This window comes from Lynx canadensis, chromosome F2 (assembly GCF_007474595.2).
Source record: "Lynx canadensis isolate LIC74 chromosome F2, mLynCan4.pri.v2, whole genome shotgun sequence".
NCBI classification, from domain to species: Eukaryota; Metazoa; Chordata; class Mammalia; order Carnivora; family Felidae; genus Lynx; species Lynx canadensis.
In genome coordinates, this window is record NC_044320.2 from 9,695,418 (window position 1) to 9,720,326 (window position 24,909).

The following is a 24,909-nucleotide window of genomic DNA, read 5'->3' on the forward strand; positions in this document are numbered from 1 at the left end:
TCTGACCTCATGCCGCTCTGTGCCTCACTCACGATGTTCTGATCATGTGCCTCCCTTCTGCTACACAATCTCAGTGCTCATGCCCCTTGCACCTGTGTGTGATTCTTCTGCCCAGGGAGTGCTCACCCCTTTTCTTTGAGGCCTGGCCTCTTCTCACCCATCAGGTCTCAGCTTCACCATCCGGGCTACCATCATTTTAATCCCAAACTCCAGGGACCAGCTACTTAACTGGTCTTCCCATCCACCCAAAAGGCCTTCTCTGACCACTCCACCTAAGCTGACTTCCTGTTACACTCCATTACTGCACTCTGTTTCCTGGTCAGATTTCTAGCAACATATGCATCATTTGCTTATTGTGTGTTTTCCTGACCTCATCATAAGCTCACTGGAGGCCGGAAACTATGTCTGTTTCAGTTACCACTGTATTCTCAGCAAGTTACCAAGAGCCTAGCACTTACAGGTGTAGACTGCATTCTCATTGAATAAATAAATAACATTAGCTCTATTTGACAGATAGAAAAAGTAAACCAGTAAGAGCTAACGACTTGACCAAAGTTGAAATATTAACTACAAAGCAAAGGTTTGAACACAGGTCTCTTACTCCAAAGTCCACTCTTTCCACCACACAGTACTCCCTCTCTCAGCTGAGATTGGATGCATTTGATTAACAGAAGATCAAATGTTGTATTCCTTCATTCGTTCGATATCATGATAATGCTTTCAGTGCTTACAATATGCAAGGTTCCATGTTAGATGCTGGATAATTGACCAAACTGTGGGTTGCAGACAAATAGCTTACCTTTTAGTTTCTCAGTGTCAATAATGTGGGCATTTTGGGTGGGATAATTCTTCATCATCAGGGGCTTCCCTGTGTGTGTGTAGGATGTCTAGCAGCTTCTCTGGCCTTAACTCGCCTGAAGCCAAGAGCATTCCCCAAGTTATGTCAATCAAACATGACTCCAGATATTGCCAGATGTCCACTGGGGGGCAAAATTGTCCCTGGTTGAGAACCACTGCTTTGGGGAGAGAGTCCCTAGTAAGTCAAAGATTTCACTATGGTGGCCAAGTGCCACGGTTGAGAAAAGCCCATAAAAAGCTATAGTGAAGGGGGGGGGGGGCGGCGGCGCTTGGGTGGTTCAGTCATTTCAGCGCCTGACTCTTGATTTTGGCTCAGGTCATGATCTCGTAGTTTGTGGGTTCAAGCCCCACATCAGGCTATGTGCTGGCAGTGTAGAATCTGCTTGGGATTCTCTCTCTCTCTGCTCCTCCCTAGCTTGTGTGTTCTCTCTCAAAATAAGTAAATAAACTTTAAACAAGGAAGGAAGGGAGGGAGGGAGGGAGGGTGGGTGAATGGATAGGTATTTGGACCAAGAGGGCAAGCCAGCCTTGGGGCTGATGTTTGGGTCAAGTTTAGAGGAAAAATCTGACTTTTCTTTTACCATTTAGATAAAAGAAGGGATGAAGGTTTTCCTGGGTACAGGCCATGGCATGGGCAAAGGCCAGGAAGCAGGAAGCGGGAGTGTCGAGGAACTGGGTGGTGTTTAACCTGGCTGGGGTAACCTGAGGCAGGAGCCCAGGGCAATGGCTGCTGCCAGGGCAGAGTTTAATTTCTGATTTTACTTTCCTGTCCCCGGTACATCCATTTCCAGTTTTACAATTCATATTTAAAAATTGTCTGCACTTGATAAATCAGGGGCCCCAGCTATCCAAGAAAACCTGATGGCAGTCCCAAGGGAGGCTTTTCTTGCAAGACCTCTAGGACCCTCCAAGCACAAGGCCTGAATTATGTGCTAGAAATCCATACGGAGAAGGGCAGAGATGGGTTTGAGTTTCAGCAGCGGACTTTGCCTTGCATCTGATTATCCTTTGGGGTCTCGGATTCCAGGCAACGCAATTAAGAAGTAAGCTGATCACCCACTTTGCTGGAGGCAGAATTCCGTAAGCCTCTTGGGTGTGATGGCTGGGAGCAAATCAGAGCTGAGGTTCCTGAATTGTGCCTGATGCCTCTGGGTTCCGAACGCTGTGGGAATCTCTCTCTCGTAAACCGTCCTCTGTGGCCATGGCGTGAAGTAAACATCGCCAAAGCAACTCAGACTGTGAGAGGTTACAATGAAGCATTGAAACGTCAAACGGGCAAATCCTAAATGCCTACACAGATAGAACCAAGAGGGTCCTCTCATTAACTTTCTAACACTCAGGCGTTTCTGCTGAGATTTCGAGCCAGGACCCCCTGGCTGCCATTACTTTTGACTTGCTTAGCCGATCTGGAATTAAGCTCCTCATATACTTATCTCCTGCAGAGGTCAAATTCAGTGATAATGACGAGTGTGTGAGACTGGCATTAGGAAGCACTGTAAAATAATATATAAACCCCGAGAACTTATCTCAGTTCATTAAACACACACACACACACACACACACACACACACACGATTATTTTGTGGCTCAGGAAATTTTATCCATCCTTTAGCCTTCTATGGCTTCTGAGGGAAGAGAATTATTTACCACGATAATGGTGACAGCCAGCATTTGCTGAAGGCTTCTCCAATCCTCATTCCAGAAGTCGGCTAAGCACTTTCCATGCAGCCCCTCACGTAACCCTCACGCAGCCCCTCGCAACGAGGGCCATCGTCACTGTGCGTGGGAGCTGCTGGGGCCCGAGACCATGACTTGTGTGTCTCAGGTCACGTGTTTCAGGACCTTTCCACGCGGACTGGAATGGTCCCAAAGACCGTGATTTTCACGGCTACCCTGAACAGGAAGGGCAGGGCGTGGGCTCAAAGATGACCAGGCCGGGTCTTTGCTTTACGGGGACTACATGTTCCGGGGGCTGGGGGGGGGGGGGCGACATGGAAACACATGGTCTGCACACGGTGTGTTAGACACAGCGTTAGACACACTGCAGTGTGTCGTTGGACCACGTGGGGAGTACCTGATTTCCAAGGGAAGACGGGTGATGCTCAGGCCATTCTAAAAGTAGCCGGCAACGAGGGGCTCCCAGGAGGCAGGGCTCATAGCAGCTGGAGGAGGTGGGCGCACCTAGGCATGCTGTGGGGACTCAGGGCCGGGCAGGAGGCTCGGTGCAGATGGGAGGACGGATCTGCTTGGCGGGATAGTGAGACACGGTCAGTAGGCAGCAGACAAGGAGAAGCAGACATGAGAAGAGACTGTCCTGACGTCCCCCTTTTCCTGAGCTCCTGGGTTGGAAAGCCTTCTGTCTGTTCAGCCAACTTTCTGCCTCGTCCGGTATTTTTAGCCCACAGGCCCTGTCCTATCAGTCATTCATCTAGAACCGGTCTGGAGAGCCACTCCGAAAATTTTGTCTTTGACTCAGGGAGGATAAAGCCATCTGTGTCCTAGAGTTCCCCTGAATCTACCCCAGTCAGACTATTAAGGTAACAACGCTGGGTGAGATAGAACCATCCAGAGGGGGCCATACCGCCCATCCGTATGCTCATCCGTGTGTTTGTTAACCAAACGCACCCTCGTGCCTTCTCTACGCCAGGCTGGAGGCAGGAAGCATTACGGATGTTACCACGTGTAATGCTCCCCAGGCCTCTACGCAGCAGGTGTTGTTAGGCCCGCTTACCATTGAGGACCTGGTGCCCGGAGAGTGCGGGGCACCTGCTGGGCAGGGGGAGTGTCCCGCCCTCCTCTGCGGCCCCCATGCCCTTGACCTCTCCCACTGCATCAAGCCACAGAGACACCAGCAGCTCCTGGCAGGAAGCACGGGGCTGTCATAACCCGACTCCTTAGAAATACTAAATCAGCTCAGGCCAATGCAGAGCCTTCTTCAAAAAACCATATTCACTCACTCACCATGTATGCCACAAGTACGCAGTACACCTACTGTGTGCCAAGCCCTGTGTAGGGTAATGAGGGGAAGCCACTGTGTGGAGTGTATTGATGTGCGAAAACTTGTAGGATGGCTTTTCTCTGGTAGGTATCTCGCAAAGAAGGCCTTTGTCCTCATGCCCGCTAGGTGAGGGGTGGAGGTAGAGAAATAGAGTGAAGAAATTAATACTTACAGGTCACCTACTGCGTGCCAAGCTCTGTGCCACATCCTTGACAAACATCGTCTCATAGCAACCAGGGGAAGCAGGGAGTGGTCGTCCCCATTTTAAAGATGAGGTAACTGGGGCACCTGGGAGGCTCAGTCGGTTAAGCGTCTGACTCTTGGTTTCAACTCAGGTCATGATCTCAGGGTTCGTGAGTTCAAGCCCCGCGTCTGGCTCCGTGCTGACAGCACAGAATCCTGCAAGGGATTCTCTCTCTGTCTCTCCCTTTCTCTCTCTGCCCCTCCCCAGCTTGTGTGCATGTTCTCTCTCTCAAAATAAATAAATACACTTAAAAAAATAATAAAGATGAGGTAACTGAGGCTCACAAAGGGCACGGGTTTGCCCAAGGTCACCTGGATGGCAAGGGGCGAAGTTGGACGCAAGTCAAGGCACTGCTGGCTTTTGCACAAGGGCTTTTTATGTTGGACTTATTAATCATTTGCTTGGTCGGTTGGAACCAAGAACACTTTGGGCAGTATGAGGAAGTCCAGGGACCCCGTCTCAGAATACCCATCTTGAATTCATAAATGAAATGCATACGGTTACAAAAGACGCTGATTATACTGACAACTGTCAAAATACGTGCACATCCGAGATGCAGTCGTGTCTGTGTTTCTCGGTGATGGATTTAATGATGAGACCTGGGGCCGCTTGAATACCGACATAATTCTGAAACACTATGAGCACAGCAGTCCCCGGAGAGAACCGGATAGCAAATGCTCTGTGATTTCTGTTGTGGAAGACACAGGTTGAGACCGGGGCGCTGAGGATAGTACTGGGGTTTATCGCCTACATTCGTAATTGAAAGATATGCTGATTTCAGTGAGTAAAGATGCGGTGTTTTCCCCCATCCAAGCTTAGGGACCGCTTCGCCTCCCAAGTCCCATCCTTGGGGGGGCGTCTGTGGCCACCGGGTTAGGGTGCCTGCTTCCTGTAATTCGTGTCGTTTATACTGTTCGAGGAACATTTGAAAGGCTTTTTCTGTGAAAGTTGCTACCTGGGCACCATGGAGTGGAGGAAGTTATGGCGGCAGAGATGACGGGACAGGGGAAGGCATGAAGCTCGGGTACCCGCTGCTGGGAGCCAGGCACTTGATGTCCCGTGTGTCATTTGAGCTCCACCTAAGCATAGGAGGAAAGGGAAGTGCAGAGAGGTTAAGAAACGTGCCCAGGGTGTCATGGCTTATAAATTGCCAAGCCCTGTGCCACCCCGAGCTGCTAAGGCAGATCGAGCCCTGAGGGCACGCCTCCCCCATCACACGTGGAGGTCAATGTGTGAGTCTTTATGGAGAGGGCCGGGTGATTACGAAAGCCTGCACTCAAGGAGGAAAATTGTTCACTTTTGCTTATTTTGTAGCCAAAAGCTGGGTCTCTTGGATCGGGTTCGCCTTTCTAATCCTCGTGGTAGCAATACTAAAGGAAAGCTATTTACCCCTCTGAATGTAGATGCCATAGAAGAAAGTCCTCCTAAAGAACCAAAGCCTGTTGGCTTAAACAATAAAGAACGCTTCCGCACCGCCTTCCGCATGAAAGCCTACGCTTTCTGGCAGAGCTCTGAAGGTGAGGCCTGTCTTCTCCCTCACTCTGTCTCCTCCACTTCTCCCTTTGCCATGCCCGCCCCTTCCTCACCTCCCTCCCTCCCCGGTTGAATACTGTCCAGTCTGCAGAGTAGCCCTTCTCCACCCTTCCTGAACCAACTTCTTGCTTTATCCCATTCATGTCCGCTGGGCTGGGGGCGCCTGTAATACATCCCCACACTTCAGGGAGCAGGGGAGTCCCAAGGTAGCTATTCCCTGTGCCAGGATCCCCACATTCGTCTGCACAGACCCCTCCAGGGAGCCTTGGGGCTTACTGCCATAGTTCCAAAGCGTAGCCACATTGAGGTGCATTGCCATGGAGGTCAATTTGAAGGACATAGGGGGCCAGGTGCAGAGTGATCTGGAGACCCAGGGGCCTCAGCACCCCAAGGGGTGGGAAGAGGTAATAGAAACGAGCCCAGTAGGCGGCAGTGGGAACAATACCTCGGTGTGTCCCTTGTGCTTATGACAAGGGAGGATAAGCAGTGCTCAGAAAGTGACCCCACAAGGTCTCAAGGGTAGCGACTGAATCTGAACTCAGGTGTGTCTGATCGTAACCCCCATGAGGATGCCCTCTACTGCTTCTGAGAAGTCACTCAGGGCCACAGAACTCACGTCACCGCCTTCCTGGCCTTCTCCCCAGTCAACAGTCCTGAACGCGGGCATCTCTGACTCCTGTCTGGAGCATAGGAGATGCCACGAAGGCCTGAATGGCATCACAACTGGAGAACACCACGTGGTTTCACAAAGTGGGGGCAAGGACTCTGGCGGTTGAGCTTAGAAGGCTCTGACTGAATGGGGTCCCCAAGCCTTTCTAAGCACCGTGGCCTGCTGGTTGATATGTGTGTCTCCCTCCCAGATGCTGGGACAGGTGATCCCATGGCAGAAGACAGGGCCTACGGGAATGACTTCCTCATCGAAGAGATGATCCCCACCCTGAAGGCCGCCATCCGAGCCGTCAGGTGAGGCCCCTTCCTCCCCACAGTGGGCCTCCCCAGGCCCCAGGTCAATTCCCACAGGATACTGGCTTTGGGAAGGTGTGTGGGAACTTGAGTAACTCCTGAATCCGGTCCAAGAGTATGTCAGTACTCCAAGGGAGATGCTGCTGGAAGAAAAATGATCTCTACAGCAGCAAGGCATCCTGGGTAACTCTTGCTCAGGCTCCTGACGGTATTTCTAATTGTCATGCTTTTTGTCTGGCTTTGGCCAGGTCTAGGAGAGGGGGAAGGGCATGTTGACATGGAGTTTTCTTCCTTTATAGGCTTCTTACCCAAAATAGCTTTTCTTATCTGTCTTCATTAATATTTTCAACAAAATAGTCAATTATAGGATTTGTGTGTGTGTGTGTGTGTGTGTGTGTGTGTATCAGACAAGACTATAATCTACCCTGGCCAGTTTTTGTTTTGCTTCAGAATTCCAGAAGAAAATTAAAAAAAAAAATGCTTACTTACGGAAAACTTTGATCAGCATATGGGCTTACAAACAGTCTACAATGGTGGCTGTGAATTCTAGAAACTAAGTTGGATTCTCCAAGAATTAGTTGGGATATTTTCAGCCAGAGTCCTAGCCCAGTAGATCAGGGAAGCACAATAGTGTCACAATATGTGAACCTCGGCAAAGCCGTTGACCTGTCATCTCATGACACCCCATGTGCAATGTGACAGAAATACAGCTGGACAAAAGCACAGCTACCTAGATTCATAACTGGTTGAATGATCTTATTCAAAGAAAACCAGTGAATGAATCTGTGTCAACCAGGAGAGAGGTCTCTGCTGGGATGGTCCACGGTCTGGCTTCTACTCTGTTCTTTTTAGAATTTTTATCGATGCCTTAGTTCAGGCATTGGCCAACTTTTTCTGTAAAGAGGAAGATAGTGGGGTGCCTGGCTGGCTCAGTCAGTTGAGTGTCCGACTTCAGCTCAGGTCATGATCTCACGGTTCGCGGGTTCGAGCCCCGCGTCGGGCTCTGTGCTGACGGCTCAGAGCTTGGAGCCTGCTTCGGATTCTGTGTCTCCCTCTCTCCCTGCCCCTCTGACGCTCTCTCTCTCTCTCTCAAAAATAAATAAACATTAATTTTTTTAAAAAAAAAAGAGGAAGATAGTAAATATTTTAGACTTTGTGGGTCACAGGTCTGACCCTGTTGCAAGTACTCAGCTCTGACTTCGTAACACAGATGCAGCCATTTACCGTACATATGTGAATGGAGGTGGCTGTGTCCCAACATAACGTTACTTTCAAACACAGGCAGTAGGGCAGATTTGGCCTTCGAGCCACCCCCTGCTGACCGAGCTGTGTAAAGGGCAGGCTTATCAAATGACACCCAGTTGCAAAGGACGGCACGTAAACTGGATGGCAGAATCAATACGCCAAAATAGTGTTGAGAGGCTGCCGTGGACTATAACAAACAAGGAACTCTGAAGGCCCTGCGGAAAGAGATCTGCGCAAGTAGGGGGAGCGGGGGCCTGGGGTAGGCCGTGTTTCCCAGCCCCGGCCTACAATTAGGGGTGATAACGGACGCCGTGCTCGGTGGGGGTTGACCCCGTGATGGGGTTTTCAAGGAACATTAGCCATCTGGGGTGCCTTTATTGGTTCCCAGGATTATAGACATGAGGGTTTGGCATCTATGAGTTTCAGGTGCCCCACTTTACTGAGAAAACCTGAGAACAGAAGCTAGTTCCTCTTTTCTAGGCGCTCACAAGCCAAATAATTAAAGAGGCTGTTGAGGACGAAATTTGTCAGCTGTCCTCAAATAGAAGGCAGTGTGTCACAGTGATTAAGAGCATGACACTTGTCAGCATACAAACCTCGGTTTGAGAACAGCTCTGACATTATTAGCCAGATGGCCCTGGGAGGATGCTGGAGCTCTCTGGACCACAGCCGCACCATCTACGAGTTGATCTATTAGCGGATGGTTCGTAACATACTTAGCTCAGTGTCTGCCCTATAGTGCATGCCCAGTAAATGTTACCTCTTATTGTTACTATGATTTTATTGTTATTCAGATGACTGAAGGGAGGTAATCATGAAGACCAGAGGCACTAGTCAGCCTCATTCTGGGTGGTTTGAAGGGAACCGGGACCATGAGTTGGAACTTCCCACCATCAAGTCATTTTCCCTTTGGTTCTTTTCTCTCCCTGCCCCTGAGTTTGTTAGACTTGAATTATAGTTTCCTTCTGTCTCTACTCATGAGGCACAAATGTCTCTACCTCACCTTGCAGAATTCTACAATTCCGTCTCTATAAAAAAAAATTCAAGGAGACTTTGAGGCCTTACGACGTGAAGGATGTGATCGAGCAGTATTCTGCAGGACATCTCGACATGCTTTCCAGGATCAAGTACCTTCAGACAAGGTAAGACAGTGGCATCTGGAGGAATGATGCTCTCTTGACCACTAAGGAGTCAAAGCCAGATGAGCCTAGACCTTAGGGTGAAAGGCCCTCAGAAATGATCCAGAATGCCGGGGAGAAAGTTTAAGAACAAAAACATCCATCAAGCACCGTGTACGTCAAGGCCGACAAGCACCAAACAGGCCGTGAAGAAGCTCTGTGACATTGACCTTGGCCAAGGTCAACACCCCAATCGGTCCTGGTGGGGAGAAGGCGTATGTCTGGCTAGCCCCTGACTATTATACTTTGGATGTTGCCAACAAGATTGAGATGACATCAATTTGCCCAATTCTAAATACAAATTTTTCACTATATTGAAAATGTTTGAGTGTTATTTCTAATAGTGAAAATATGGAAACACATCAATGCCCAAATAATAATTGCCACCATTTTTGTTGAGCACCTACACCTATGTGCCTAATCCTTTGTAACCTCAAAAGGTATTGCATTGTGGGTGTCCTTTTACTGATGACAGAACCAAAGCTCAAAGGGCAATGAAGTTACCCAAGATTAATCAGTGGCAGAGCTGGAAGTCACACGAGATCCAACTGGCTACACAACTCCTGTTCTGTCTGACACACCACACTCCACTTCCCCAATTATATAAAAGTACCGATTAAGAAAAAAATGGTGTCTGCTCTCATTAAAAAGTTATGCAAGCATCAAATGACATTTAGAAAATGTAGAGGACGAGATTAAAAACGTATGTCCTCTTTGAATATATATATGCACAATATGATTACGAATAATAGTCGGACATATATACATATGCTTAAGTATATACAAATGGTTATGTTGGTATATATTCTCTGCATCGATCTTATGACACGAATAATATATACATACAATATGATTACAAAAACACATGCACATACATTTACTCAGAAATATATACATGTACTCCCCATAGGGAACCTACAGAAAAGGACTACGTCTTCCGCCGAAGGATTACAGTTGCTGTACCGAGAGAAAGAGTCCATGTGTGATTTTTTTTCCAGTTTTTAAATTTATCAAATCTTTAATGAATTTTAAAAATATTCTTTTAATAAGAAAACCATTTTATTTGTGTGTATGTGTTTCCTAATGTTACTTAACGTAGATGTTACAGTAACAATAATATGTTAATATTTTTTACAACTTCAGTCAATATTCACGTATGTTGTTTATTTTATTTTATTTTAATTTTTTAATTTTATTTAAATCCAAGTTAGTTAAAATATAGTGTAATAATAATTTCAGGATAGAATTTAGTGAAAACCGTTTTAAAAACCTGAAGGACAATATGATGTCAAGGCATAGAACTGACATCATGAAACCAAAGCCCTGTAGGAGGCTTGCTCCCTGGCCTTTGTAAGATTTCCAGTGGACACAAGTCCAGTCCTGCTGAGACCTTGGGTTTCTCATCTGAATAATGTTTCTCTGCCGTAGTGTCCTGCAGAATTAACAGGACCATCAGATTGAATGAGTTGGAAGTTAACGATGATGTTGGGTTGGAGGAACGCTTATCTGTGACCTTGCTTAATCCATACCTGGGACATCGACCGTCACTTCCTAGCATAGTGGCGGGCACACAGTCAGTGCTCAATTCCTGCTTCACGAATAGATTTGCAAATGAGTTCTGAGCCTAACATGCTGCTATTTCTGCAAATATGGCTCCCTGAGAGATGGAGGGAGCCTGACGTCTAGGACAACACCAGATCAAAATACTGGCCCGTCTTTTTATTTTCTTTTAATGTTTATTTATTTTTGAGAGAGAGAGAGAGAGAGAGAGAGAGAGAGCGAGCATGGGAGGGGTAAAGAGAGAGGGAAACAGAGGATACAAAACAGGCTCTGAGATGTCAGCAGAGAGCCCAGTGTAGGGCTCGAACTCAAGGACCATGGGATCATGACCTGAGCCAAAGTGGGTCGCTTAACCGACTGAGCCACCCAGGAGCCCCAGAAATATCGGCCCATCTTAACGCACGCAGTGTAGACCTTCACACTGCTGTTGCTTTCAGTATTTATTAGGCACAAGTATTCCAAAGAGTCATGGCTGGAGGTTGACCACCTGGGTAGCCAACTGCATATCCCCAGCCATGCTGATATGTGACCAGAGAGAAAAGAAGGGCGATTGAGTACATGGTGGTGTCAGCGGAGGAGGGCGTGGCCTTTGTGGTCCTGGGCCTGTGATGAGCCTTCGAGGTCGCTCCCACACCCGTCCCAGTCCCACAGGGCAGTGGGGGCATTTGTCTCCATTTGTGTTCAGAGTGAAATGGATAGGGAGCCGGTGCCTCACGCAGAAATGGAAGTGAGGTGCAGGGCGGGTGTGAATCTGTCCCTCCAATGGCCAGGAAGCCTGCAGGACAGCAGAGATGTGCACGGCTGAACACGAAGCCTAGGGTTTGTCAAGAAAACTCTCTAGTCAGATGTTTGAGGAAAGAATGAAAGACTTGGAAGACCAAGCAGGCTTGTAGCACATGTTTCCTATAGGAGCTAACAGGATGTGACCCTCACCCTCTCTCTGTGGTTGAGCTGCCTGTCTCCCCTGGGATGGGGAGATACCCTCATATCACTGGACCAAATAATAATAATAATAATAGTAATAATATACGGAAATTAAAAATTCTCTCTCTCCTTTGCTCCCGCTTTCTCCCTCTTCCCCTACCCCCCCTTTCCTTTCTCTTGTATATTTCAAACCTTGCCTGACTAAAGAGAGAATAGAAGCAGTTGGTCTCCTATCTTTACCTGTAATGCTCTTTGTAATGTAATCCCCTCCTTGTGTGTCTCTTCCAGAATAGACATGATTTTCACCCCTGGACCTCCGTCTACCCCAAAACACAAGAAGTCTCAGAGAGGGGCAGCATTCACCTACCCATCCCAGCAATCTCCCAGGTGGGGCGCGGAGACGTGGACTGACCAGCGGCGTGGCCCATCCCCATCCCCAAATCTCAGCTCGCTCCCTTCATGGTTGGGTGGGGTGGCCATTCCCCTCAGGAAAGTGAAGAAAAGAGCTTGAAGCCTCTTCTGTCCGGCTTGTGGCCATTTGTGAGGTTTCTGTAACAAAAGACTGCCCGCCCCTCTTCCCAGACCACGTGGGGGACACTCCCTTGCACGGTTAATGAAAATGAACATAATAATGTCTGTGTTATAAAATAATATGAGGCCTGTGAGTTTATCGGAATGGAAAGAATAGTTCATGTGGGCAGAGTTGAGGTGTTCTTGCTCCGGTCGGCCTTTGGCTTTGCCTACATAGTCGGCCCTGTGTTGACCGATCCCAGTCCCAGAGAAGGAAATCAGATGTGCGGCCTCTCGCCACATCATCGCGGGCAGAACGTGTCCGTCAGCAGGGAAGTTCTGCTCGTCCCACACAAAGTGTTTGGAAATGTTCCTTGCACAGGTCCCGAGGAACCGGGAGCAGTCCCGTCGGAAGGCCAACGCCCGAATGTACACCTTCTTTACTCCCAGAGGGCTTCAAAGCAGGGAACATAAATGAGTGAAGGGAGTCAGGCTTAAGAGCTCACACACACCTTATAACAACCAGGCTCCTTATTAGAAATGAAGCAAGAGCGTAAGAGTGATGATGGAAGGCATCTGACCTTCAGCCTCAGTCCTGGGGATAGAATAAGGGAGTGTGGGCCCTGACGACCTGGAGGGCACTTGCCGTCACCAAAGGAGGTCGTTGTCACTCCGATCTGCTGTGCTAATGTCAGGAATCAATATCCTCTGTTTCCAGATAGTCTAATTTATCAGGAAGAGCCCACTATCCAGACGTCACGTGACCTTTCTTATTTTTGAAATGGCTGAAATGTCTTAAAACTTTTTGAGCCAAGGAAAACACTAGTGGGCTAGAATTAGCACGTGGGCCCCGAGTTTCTGATGTCTGCTTTAATTTAAGACCGCTCAGCCGGAGACAGGCCAGGGACGTAGCAGGAGTGAGTAGCCTATGAGAGAGAAAAACAGCTACCTACAAAGTGCCTGATGCAATGGTTTTGAGCAACAGCCAGGCTCCCTGAAGATTCTCTTCTGCATAGATCGTAACCCACACCGGCATGGAGCCCATGCGAGGCACATCTCAACCCCTTCTCCGCCAGCATCCGTTTTTGCATCGTTCTCCAGATTCAGCATTCGTAACAGAGGAGATATTGATACCCACTGTATAGGATTTCAGAGAGTGAACGGCCCCACCCCACTCACCCTACCCCACACCCCTTGGAGTAGAAGCTCTCCGCCATAGTCCAACGCTAAAAGCCAAAGAAAGGACTATAATTTAAAGGCACTGAACCCTCAAGTCTCAGTTAGCTGATATATTAACTTTGACCCAAAGCCTCCTAAGACAGCTTCGTATTTGGCTTCAGATAATTGCTGCAGAGAAAGTAAGACACCAGTGCTGCAGGCAGGAAAATGCTAGCCTTTCTTGACTCACCTGTGCCTCCAGAGTTGAGCGGGCCTCTTCCAGACTGCATCAGCATGAGCATGGGAACGATAGCTCCAGGGACCATGGTCCGCTCTGCTGAGACAGCCTGGCAAAGCAAAGACAGATACAACAATCTTACAGACTCGTTGGCTCTTTCCTAGGAACGAACCGTACGTAGCCAGAACATCCACATCAGAAATCGAAGACCAAAGCATGATGGGGAAGTTTGTGAAAGTTGAAAGACAGGTAGGTCTTTCCTTTTCCTTACCAAAAAAAAAAAAAAGCATATAAAATTTATTTTCAAATGTCATTTTTTTCTTCCATCGGGAGATACGATGGTTGAGTATCTGGGTATCTACCATTGAGAAGAAGGATGTGGAAATTAAACCGTGATTTGGCACTTACTGGCTCGGTGTCACATGCAAGTTCATTGATTGTGCTGAGCCTCAGTTTCCTCACCTGTAAAATGGGGATTCTAACACCTCATAAGGTTGCTATGAGGATTGAATGAGTTGGTACACGCGAATTACGTAGATGAGTGGCCGACGTACGATAGACACTCAGCAAATATCGCTGCTGTTCCCACGTGCCTCACGGTGCTCCCTTAAGAAATGATAGTTCCCTTCCCCACATGTCCTGGGTCCCTAATCCTTCCCTCAGAGTCCGGGTCAGTGTGTGGTCCCTGCGAGGAGGCCTGGAGCAGGGCGGGCTGTGGGTGGGTTCGGTCAGGGCAGAAAGAAAAGCCACTCACGCCCAGCTCACCTCTCATTTCCGCAGCAAAGGGCTTATATTAGAGCGTAGTCCATTCAAGTGCACATCAGATAAATGGCACTGTCAGTTCCCGCTAGGGTCCCCACCAACCTTCTTATTTTATTCATCACCCCAAATTGGATCTGCTCAAGAGAGGCAAGAGGAAACTTGAATGATTATTCCTTCCTGGCATTTCAAGAATATCATTTTTCATTTAAAGATTTTAATTTATAATCTCAGCTCTCCCATTTATCGCCTCTGTGACCGTAGACAAGCTACTTCCTCTCTCAGGGCTTGTGTTTCCTCACCTGTAGAAGAGAGGTAATCCCAGTCATAGGGATTGTGGTGAAACCCCTCCTAGGGTTGTGGTGAAATGAGATGAGTTAACAACTCTAACGGGCACCAAGCAGATCAGGTACCTACTAACTGCTCTGAGTCTTAGTTGCCAGGAAGGCTTGGATGCCGTCTCAACCCCTACCTGGTTCCGTGCTTCCTGGGGAGGTCGTGAGTCGTCGGGGAGAGAACGTCACCCGTGCCTACACGCACATGCACATGGGACACACACAAACACAGAGCCGGTTCCCAGTGTTGCGGGTAGGAGCAGATACACCTTACCTCAGGGCGGCTCGCGTGCCAAGGCCCCTGCGTGGACCCTCAGCTCTGGGGGGCACAGCCCTTGCTACTGACTGCCCTCGCATCTTTGTTAACACCGCATGGAGGAAGAACGGACACTCAAACCCACATGCTTCTGTCGAAGCGAATGTTTGCAAATCAAGAACTCCCTCTCCTTGACCCCACCGTCAGCAGCAAGGCCACCTGCTCCTCGGGTAAAACTTGTCCTCGGGTCACTTCTCTGGTTCCAGCCTTCCCTTCCCAGAAAGCCCCCGTCAGGTGGGTTCTAGGTTAGCGGTAACGGCTGCTCAGGGCTCAGAGTCAGGAAGCGCGGAATAATTAGCTGTGGTTAAGATTATGATTCGCAGGAACCCTCTCGCTTTCCAAAAAGTAGACGCCGTGGTTATTTCCTCCCGCCTGGTAACGGGTCCCCCCACAGTCCTGCAAAGGCAGTGATTCCCAGGTCCGTGTATTTTTCAGGTTCATGACATGGGAAAGAAACTGGACTTCCTCGTGGATATGCACATGCAGCACATGGAAAGGCTGCAGGTGCACGTCACGGAGTACTACCCGACCAAGGGCACCTCCTCGCCGGCCGACGTGGAGAAGATGGAGAACAACCGAGATTCTGATTTGAAAACCATCATCTGCAACTATTCGGAGACGGGCCCCCCCGAGGCCCCCTACAGCTTCCACCAGGTGCCCATTGACAAAGTCGGCCCCTACGGGTTTTTTGCCCATGACCCAGTGACCCTTCCCCGAGGAGGACCCAGTTCGGGAAAGGTCCAGGCGACGCTTTCCTCCTCAGCAACGACGTACGCGAAAAGGCCCACCGTCCTGCCTGTCTTGACTCTTCTCGACTCCCGAGTGAGCTATCACTCCCAGGCTGAACTGCATGGCCCCTGCTCGGACCGGGTCTCCCCTCGGCAGAGACGGAGCATCACGCGGGACAGTGACACGCCCCTGTCCCTGATGTCGGTCAACCACGAGGAGCTGGAGAGGTCTCCGAGTGGCTTCAGCATCTCCCAAGACAGAGACGATTACGTGTTTGGCCCCAACGGGGGGTCGAGCTGGATGAGGGAGAAACGTTACCTCGCCGAGGGTGAGACAGACACGGACACGGACCCCTTCACACCCAGTGGCTCCCTGCCTCTGTCATCCACAGGGGACGGGATTTCTGATTCCGTATGGACCCCTCCCAACAAGCCCATTTAAAAGGGGTCAGGGGCTGCGTCCTCCTTGTAATGTAGACACACGTTGTATGGCTCACTTGCTCTCACAGCCGACACTTATCAGTGAGACCACCAGTGGCTGCGTAAAAACACATGCATGTGTGCGGCGGCCTCCCACCGGGCAGGGCCTTCTTCCTCCCCAGGTCACCACAGTGAAGCCGCTTCCTTTTCAGCATGGTTTGCATGACTTTACAATATATAAATGGTACCGCTAATCTCTTCTAGGATACACATTTATCTGCTGTTCTTACTTTAAATCATGATTGGACCAGTACGGGGAGAAATTATCGACGAGCCGTGCTACTTGTCCGTTTGGGTTTTGGTTTGGTAAGCGGGGAATGTAGTTTAAGTTATTTCTCGAACCACTGCCCCTTTGTGTAAAACAGTTCGGTGATTAACTGTTTTCTACGGCAAGCAACTAGTTTGCTCAGCAAAAATGCATTGCGTGTCAATGAGGTGGCCAACCGAGCTAAAACGCTAGGAAAGGAACAAGGCAGTCATCGCCTATCCAAAAGCAAGAATTTTAAAAATTACCTGATTAAGGAAAAACTAGCAAAACCATCTCAAAGCTCTCAAAGGGACCTCACCTGGTCTGCCATTGTCTGGTATCATGCCTCGGTTTCCTCATCTGTGGTAATCCCAAGTGTAGCATTTCAAGTGAGTTATGAATTGATGGGGAGAAAATACACACACACATACACACTCACACGCAAGTTCAAATCGTGTCCAATTTATGTAGCCAAAGATAATGAAATGTATCAGAAGTAGGGTGCCCCTCTGGGCAGGAGCTAAGTTCAGTGCCTTCAAAATGAGGTTTCAACTCCCATGCCTCCCCCTGATACTTGTACAAAATATCCATCTCAGATGAAAATTAGAAACCAGAAATTATCCGGTCCAAGTTCTCCTTTGTAAAAATGAGAAACCTTTGACTCCTGTAGAGACAAGCCGGGGTCGGTCCATCGTCCCCTGGAGATCTGGGACTCCAAGCCCAGTCAGCTGACTCGTTCCATGCCCTGGTCTCCTCCTCTCACACCACTCTGCCCTTTATACGATGGGATCCAGAAATTGTGCCAAGATACCTGTCCTCCCTGTCGTGTGGCAGGCGCCTACAACACAATTTTCCCGGCAAGAGGGGGCTGTTTGCTTTTATTGCAAAATGTGCTTGCCTGACGCATTGCATTTAGGATCCAGAAACACACACACACACATACACACACACACACACACACACACACACACACACACACTACAAGCAAGCTTCAACATTTACTAATATGCAAAAGGGCAAAACTTTCAGAATCATCCAACTCTACTCCTCCAGATTTTTTAAATCACACGTAGCCGTAAGATTAGCCAAAGTGCGAACAGAGCCCCTGAGAGCACTGCCCTCGTGGATGAGTATTCCATATTAAGCACAAGCCCTCCTGTGGCCTCTTACAAGATGTCACTACTCTCTGAAACACTTTGATGGAGAAAGGTTTCTGTTAGGCTTGGGCTGGGTTAGCTAAATGACCAGGCCACAATATCACTGTCTCGCTGTTATCCCACATCTAAGCGCTGGTTGTGGGTGGTTACCATGGTGACCATCAAGCAGATCAAAAGGGCCTAACCATCTACATGCATATTCCACTGTGGCAGATACCTGGTTGATGGTTTCATCGTGACCTGATGCAGGACTCTTGTACTGTGTTAGAAGGCAGAACTAGTTTCTCAGAGATGGTCTCCTTTCGACCCCCATGTCAACAGCTACTGTGCAAAAGGCTCAGAGTACAATAATAATGAAGGTTTGGTCCCTGACGTTAGCAGGGCACAACCAAAGCCTGCAGTCTTTGGCCCAGGGCAGGCATTGTCAGGGGTAGGTGACATTTACATGGAGTATCTCACAGAGAGGTATTGACGTTGAGGTCTGAGGTGGGAAAGACACAGGAATGAACACACACTTTGGATATGAACCTCCTCCCCTATGGTGCGCCATTTGACCTTCTAACAATCTGAAGGGCAAAGGGAATGGGACACATGCATGAAAGTGCCATTGGAGTTAATGACCTAAGAAACCCAATGCCCCTTCCTTAGGGTTTGGTTCTTGCTTCTGACCTTCCTGGAATCTTTTACTACAAATGATTGAGCTTCTATCATCTAACACATTACTATGGTCTTCTTTATGTACATGAGTTATTTGAAACAAACAAAAAAAACTGAAGAATGAATCAAAGCCTCCACATAGGCACCAATTATTTTTACCTACCTTATGAATATTCTTGCAGAAGCGACTGGCCTCAGTACCTTACAAATACATGCATTCGCCAGGAACTCAATGGAGTCCTCAGCAGGATAAGTGAAACTTTCTCATCCTCAAGCTAAAAATAGTTACCATGGATCCAAAGTCAGAGGACCGCCTTGGGCTCTTTTAAAAACCTACAAAGGATAAGAGCTTGTATTATCTCTTAAACCACAGGAGGACAGCCTAGCTTCCCCTGCTGGATCATAAGGCCAGGATGACAGAGATTGGGTTTGTGTCAATTATCATCATGTCTCCAACATGTAGTAAGCTGTCATTATCAGTGTAGACGAAGACAAAACACATTTTTCATGAATGACTAAATGGTAAGACTTTTTAAAAGCTATTCTTTCCCATCTAAAAAAAAAAAAAAGAAGCAAAATGATCTTCTGGAATTTGCTGCTTGGATATCCCTTAAAAAAAAAGTCATCCCAGAAAAGCAAGCCAAATCTGTTGAAGTTATCTGCTCATGAACAACATCATCATCATGGCTGGCATTGATGAAGCAGAAATTCAAGGTGTAGAGTTGAACTTAAGTTATGGGGAGAAACAACGTGTGCTTCCACAAAGATCTTTTTGTCAGACACAAGAACAGCATGATGGAAAAATCCAACAGAACAGGCTAATAACGTGGCCCAAGATTATTCTACTTCAGATTTATCAGTGGTCCCGAAGCTTGCAGGAAAACTGCAATAGTTTTAGCAGAATACCATGAAGTTGTGACAAATTAATTCCATTATAAAAACTGGGAATTATTTCCTCGAGTGGAACCATAATCCCATTATAGGAGTTCAGTCTCTCTGTGTCACACTATGATATATGAACACTTCAAGAGGTCATTTTTTAGCAGAATCAAAATGAATGAGATCAATCTATCTTCCAAATGTTAGGTGAGAGGTGATCCTGTCAGGCTGAGAAGAAAGCAGTTGAGATCAAGTGTGCGTTTTGACCATCAAACACCAGCACACAAGCAAACACGAAAAGTTTAAGAAAAAAAAAATTGTGAGAGGCAAAGGAAAAAAAAACCATCAAACTGAGAAAGTTCTATTCACTGACTATTCTTTTTCTGGGGACTAAGAGCTTGGACTTCTTAGATATAACATGGATATAATAAAGCTCTAGTTTCAATGAAAACATCTAGAAAACACCAAGATATACAATAGTTCAAAATGAGCTAATTAGTCAGCAGTGAATGCATTATGCCTTGCCATCTTTGTGCAAGGCAGTTCCTAGACACTAAGTTGAAAGAATAATTACTTGTAGAAAATCCCAATATAATAAGATATACTCAAATTTGCAAGACCATTCTCCTAAATCCATGCCACTCTACCAAGAATGTAATAAAAACATTCATGTGTTTACCCATTTACAAGATTTACTAAGCACTGCCGTCTGCTAGGCACTGTGCAACATACTGGAAATTCAGAGTTAAGAAAACCACAGTTCCTGCCACCGAAGAGCTAGGAATCTGGTGGCCTCAAATATTGGAGGTCCCTACAAATTATGTCTACCAGGAATGGAAAGTATCTGATTTTATCCCCGAAGACATCTGCACAGATAGGAACACTTCCTCACATGGAATCGGTGGGAGATTGAGCATGGAGGAAAGTAAAAGCACGAATTCTCCATCAAAATGATAATGATACCATCAGTTCAGGGAAGACTGAGTGGTTGAATGAGGACTTTGAGTTTGGGTCCAATGCACTGGGCTTTATAGCTCCAGATAAACTACGTACAAAAGAAGTTCTAGACTATCTGAGAACGTTCTTGGGAAAAAACTAGCTTTCTCCTCCTCTCCAGATCCCTACAATGATTGAGTCCAGGCAAGAAGCTGGGCTACCTCCATTTCATTATGTTGACCAAGAGAGACTTGTACTAGCCAAGACATATATTTCAAGAGAAAAGTGTCACTCTGCCAGTGGGACTCTGCTAATCAAATTCTCCTGAAGTGAGTGAGAGAAGAAATTTGTTCAGTGGTCTAAGTTGACTTCACTTTGGGCAGTACTGACAAGCATATCCCCAGCTTCTCCCAGAAGGTGCCACGTAGCTGGCCTTTGTTTTCTGTGAATATGCTTCCAAGGCACGTAGGACCATATGGATTTCCTTTGCTTTCTGAACCCCAGGCATCCTTAGGAATTTGCCTCGTGTCCTCACTAGTCCTTGGAGGCTTGCTTATTTGAAGATAAACTTTTTCAAAGAGTAGAAGTCCTTTCTTGGCATCCAAATCACCCAAAGTTTTTATGTTACTGATATTACACTACTCAAAACTGAGCTAAGAGTTCCCTAAACAAGGCAGCAGGTACCACTTCTCTGATGCCCAGATTAGAACATGTTAAGAACCAGGCTATCTCTATAGCTTTCATGGCTTGGGAAACCAGCAGTGGAAATCTCAAAGAGATATAAAGGATCTAGAGATGACCTGGATGAAAATTTGAATCTTAGGACACTCAAAAGTGTTTGACTTTCCTGGTCAGTTTTGATGTTCAAATGAGACAATCGATATATATATATATATATATATATATATATATATATATATATATTTAAAGCCCCTAGTACAGTGATGGCTGGGGACTCTTACACATGTGCTTTTTTTAATACTGTAAATGGACGCCATTGCCTCAGTCTTTGGTATTATTTATGAATTCTAAATTTACCCCAAGAAATCCTTTTTAGAAGAAGAGTGGTGGAGATACAATCCCGATTCAGGCACTTTTGCAATGGCTTTTTTTCTTTTTTCTTTTTTTTTTTAAGTACATCTCTACCAATGAAATGAGGAAGGACAGGAATGTTGGAATGAAGGTGGCAGGACTGTTGCGTTGCGGTTGATTGGGTTGTGGCCGTTCCCTTGGACACACAATACCACCTGTTGGACCATTCTCTCAAAGGATGATCTCTAGGAGGCAATGCCAAGTAGCAGGGATAATTAAATATGAAGGAACTAGTGGCTGCAATGAGGAAAGTTAACCAAGCCATGATGTCGGTCAGACAGCACCCTAGCAATGAATGGAGAACTTCCAGAGGAAAGGGTTCAAGCTCGCTCAAACTCGCCCTGGGGGGATTTGTTCCCAACCTCTGACAACCTCAACTTTGTTATCCCCATAGGAAAAGTGTGACCAGTAGGTTGCTTTATTATAATAGATGCAGGGAGATACAATTTCATAGATTCTTGATGTTCAGAGCAAGAAGAGTCCTTGATCATCAAGAAAAACCACTTCTCTGCTCAGATCAGGAAGTAGAGGCTCAGAGTAAAGGGAGTCACACTAGTCACTCTGTGTCTGAGTAAGTGATTGGGCAGCAGAATGAATCAAGAACCCAGGTCTCCTAACTCCTGGTCCAGATATCAGAGATCAGATATGGATGGTAAGTAACAACTGAGAAGAAAACATTACAGGTGGGCCCAGAAGATGAATGAGAACTTCCTGGCCCACTCCGGAAACTGCTAAACCAGATGCATTGATTGGAACTCACTCCTGTCTCTGGAATATGATTGATCTCATGCCTTGAAAGATGACAACGTTTCTTCTCCCAAGATCCTGCTGACTCTCAGAAGGCCTGGCAAAACCCATGGCTGCTGTGGGCGGTTGAGAAAAGGGATAAAGAACAGCCTCATGGCCATGCAAGCACTCTCCTTCACTTCTCTGGCCTCGACAACTCTGTCCCCTCCTTGTCCTGCTAAGCCTGGACTGGTTCTATTCTTTGGCCCCCTCCCCTGGACTCATTCAGCTCCAGAGCCATCACCCAGGTTGTATCCTCATCCAGAAGCCAATTTAACAGGATTCTTCCTTGGGGAAAAAAAAATCTGTGTTTTTGATTTTAGGAAATGGGATGTGATTTCTTTGGGGATCAGTATGACCCCAAGTCATTAGTTCTACTAAGGTATCCCTTTGCAGTGGGATCTCTGTCTCCTGCTTTGTCTCAGAACATGCCCATGTTGGCCGGATCACAACTGGCACTCTAGGGTTGTCACTAAAAGTTGCAAAGAAGCAGACAGGATCCAACTTAAGACACCTTATGTTTGTGTAACTGGGAAATTATTTTAGAAAGTAAACAGGCCTCTGTTGGCTCAAATGAGGATTAACATAGTTGGTTTCCACTTATGTAGTGCTTGGGATAGATTTGCCAGAATTTGGTAGGCCTCCCGATAGCCCTTGCTAGACCCCGTAAATAGACGTCCAGGTCTCCTGAGTCAGACTGAACCAGAAACTTCTAAGACAAAGTCAGAATGATGGCAGTAATTTTAGACTGTCATTCTACCTGTCTTCTTAGCCTCTAAATAGCCCTGTTCTGTGGTTTAAATAAGTTTCAGGGGGAAATAAGTCAAAAATGGGCTCTATGTAAGAATAACCTGAGTGTGACTTATAATTAAGCAGTCAAAAGCCTGGCCTAATGCTTAGGAATATCTTTGTAATTCCTCTTATATTTGTCAAATGGACTATAATCTGATGCCTAAGAGGAGTGGAAAATGGGAACGTGTTTTCTTCCAGTGTTCCGCTCTCTTCTTCTGCCCACAAGACGGGTCAAGGAAAGGGAGAGAAACTTACCCAAACTGTCTTTCTGAGTTGCATGTGATGTGATGGTCTCTCTCTTGACTTCTGCGGTCCTCACCACAACCCCATGTAGGCGGTGTTGTCTCCCTCGTACAGTCAAGAGAACTGAGGCTGGGGGCAGGGAGTGGGGGAGGATACGTTGCCAAAGGTCACTCATTATAGAAGTGCTGGGTTTGTAACCAAAGCTCATGTACCTTCAAAATTCATGTCTCCCCCTACTGAATCTCCTACATCAATGGAAAATGCTCCCACATCATGCCCTGTGGTCCCCTACCAAGACTTGCCCTCCTATATCCAGTTGACTTTGTAGTAAAACAATCAGACCCATTGATTCCCTGGATAGAGTAGTGATCCCTGTGTCAGCTTCTCCACTTGGCTGTTCAGTGGGTCCTGCCTATTCCTTTGAGTGGGCTCACAATCGAGCTGCTAGTGGCAGAAAATAATGCCACATTAATTCTTCACCTCGTTCACTCGTTCATGGTGGAATCCATTAGTTCTTAGAGCTTGGTGTGGCTGCAGATAATCCCACAAATGCCCCTTATTCTCTGCCCCCAAGCATCTCCTGTCATTGCTTTATCCAAACAAATTCAAATGTCCTTCCTGCCTCTGGTCTTTTATCTCTAGGCTATACCTTTATTTCAGGGCTTTGAAATCCTGCAGAAACAGGTGAGTCTGCAAAAACATTCTTTGGGAGGCCAAACGCTCAGAACAGTTGTGTTTCTCTTCCTCAATATTCAAAAGATCACAGGTCCCGGTGGAAGTCAACCTGATCTGGTAATTGGGCCCCTGCCCTCCTCTGAATACTTTTTCAGGCGAAGAGGGAGCAGCTCTACCCTCCACATTCCTTGAGGGTTAAGAATTCACATGCGAGAACAACCTCCAAGATTGGTGGCAGCCAATTTTCAAGTGTCAGAGATTTTGCTGTTGGGGACACGAGGCAGGCTCTGCCCCATCTCAAAAGTCACCTTAGCAAGATGGGTCCACTTCATCAGATTTGTCAATCATTTCCTGTTTTAAAGAGAAAAATGCTCTCTACGTTGCTTTCAGTGGGATATGGCTTTTCTTCCTTTTTTTTTTTTTTCTTTCTAACATAGCAGTGATGGAAAACACAAATCTCTGCAGAGTAGATCGAGACTTCCAGTGACATGAATCCATTGTATTTGATTTTGGATTGTATTTTCTTTAACCCCCTTTAATGGCATAAAATTCTGGTGCCTTGCTCCCTGAATTTGTCTCCATGCTACAAGTAGGCTTTCTTCACATTCTGGCTTACACGGGAACACAACTATTCCACAAGTGGCCTTTAGTGCTCTTTATAATATGATTTCCTGTAATTTTTAAACTGTATGTGTAATTTCTATTCTGGCTCTGGCCAACATTTGAACAACTTTAATCGGTTGATTTCCATATATATTATGCAAACACTTCTTACCTGATTTTTTATGTTCTATCTTAAAACAGATACTGCACCACTTATTAATAAATAGACATTTCAATGGTCATGGGACAGAGTGTTATTTGCCCCATTGGCAACATGGAGTGACAACACTGTTGTCGGTTGTGGGAAGGGGGGTAAAAGAGGAGACATGAGCATATCTGTAAATGTGAGGAAAGAAACAATTGAGAGGGAGAGGATAAAGACTCAAGAAAGAAACTATGATGGAGGCAAGAATGATGTGGATTACTCTTGGACCCATAACATGTGAATCACACTCCCCAGAAACGACCACTATATGAAGGCTGGAGGTACAGCGTTTCGTAAAATATTATCCCACCTTCACAGTTTTTAGACCTGATTGCTCCCGCTTTATAGATGAGGAACTCAAAGCTCAGAAACATAAGGAGACCTGGTCAAGGTCAGACCCCAAGAAGTGGAACATTAGGAATAAGTCATAAGTGGAATAAGTCACAATTAGAACCCAGGACCACCCACCCCCAAGCGTTGTGCTACTTCCTTTGTAGAGGCTTCACCTCCTACCCCATGTGGGAGGAGGAACAAATGGATGGCTCAGAGAGACTGTGAGTGAGGTGGGAGGAAGTCAGGAAAGCACACATCAGTTTGCCTCTCTCTATTG

General features: G+C 46.8%; 1 protein-coding gene across 1 annotated transcript in view; it reads left to right on the forward strand.

Annotated features, from left to right (window-relative positions):
• The window catches only part of KCNQ3 (potassium voltage-gated channel subfamily Q member 3), a 312,495-nt gene extending 291,702 nt beyond the window's left edge, over nt 1–20,793 (forward strand). Inside the window, exons 10-15 of the mRNA XM_030304291.1 lie at nt 5,415–5,617; nt 6,494–6,596; nt 8,852–8,983; nt 11,792–11,890; nt 13,574–13,658; nt 15,255–20,793. Of these exons, the coding sequence (XP_030160151.1) occupies nt 5,415–5,617; nt 6,494–6,596; nt 8,852–8,983; nt 11,792–11,890; nt 13,574–13,658; nt 15,255–15,989 (1,357 nt within the window). The 3' untranslated portion in view covers nt 15,990–20,793. The remainder of the gene's footprint in view (nt 1–5,414; nt 5,618–6,493; nt 6,597–8,851; nt 8,984–11,791; nt 11,891–13,573; nt 13,659–15,254) is intronic.
• The last annotated feature ends 4,116 nt before the right edge of the window (nt 20,794–24,909 follow it).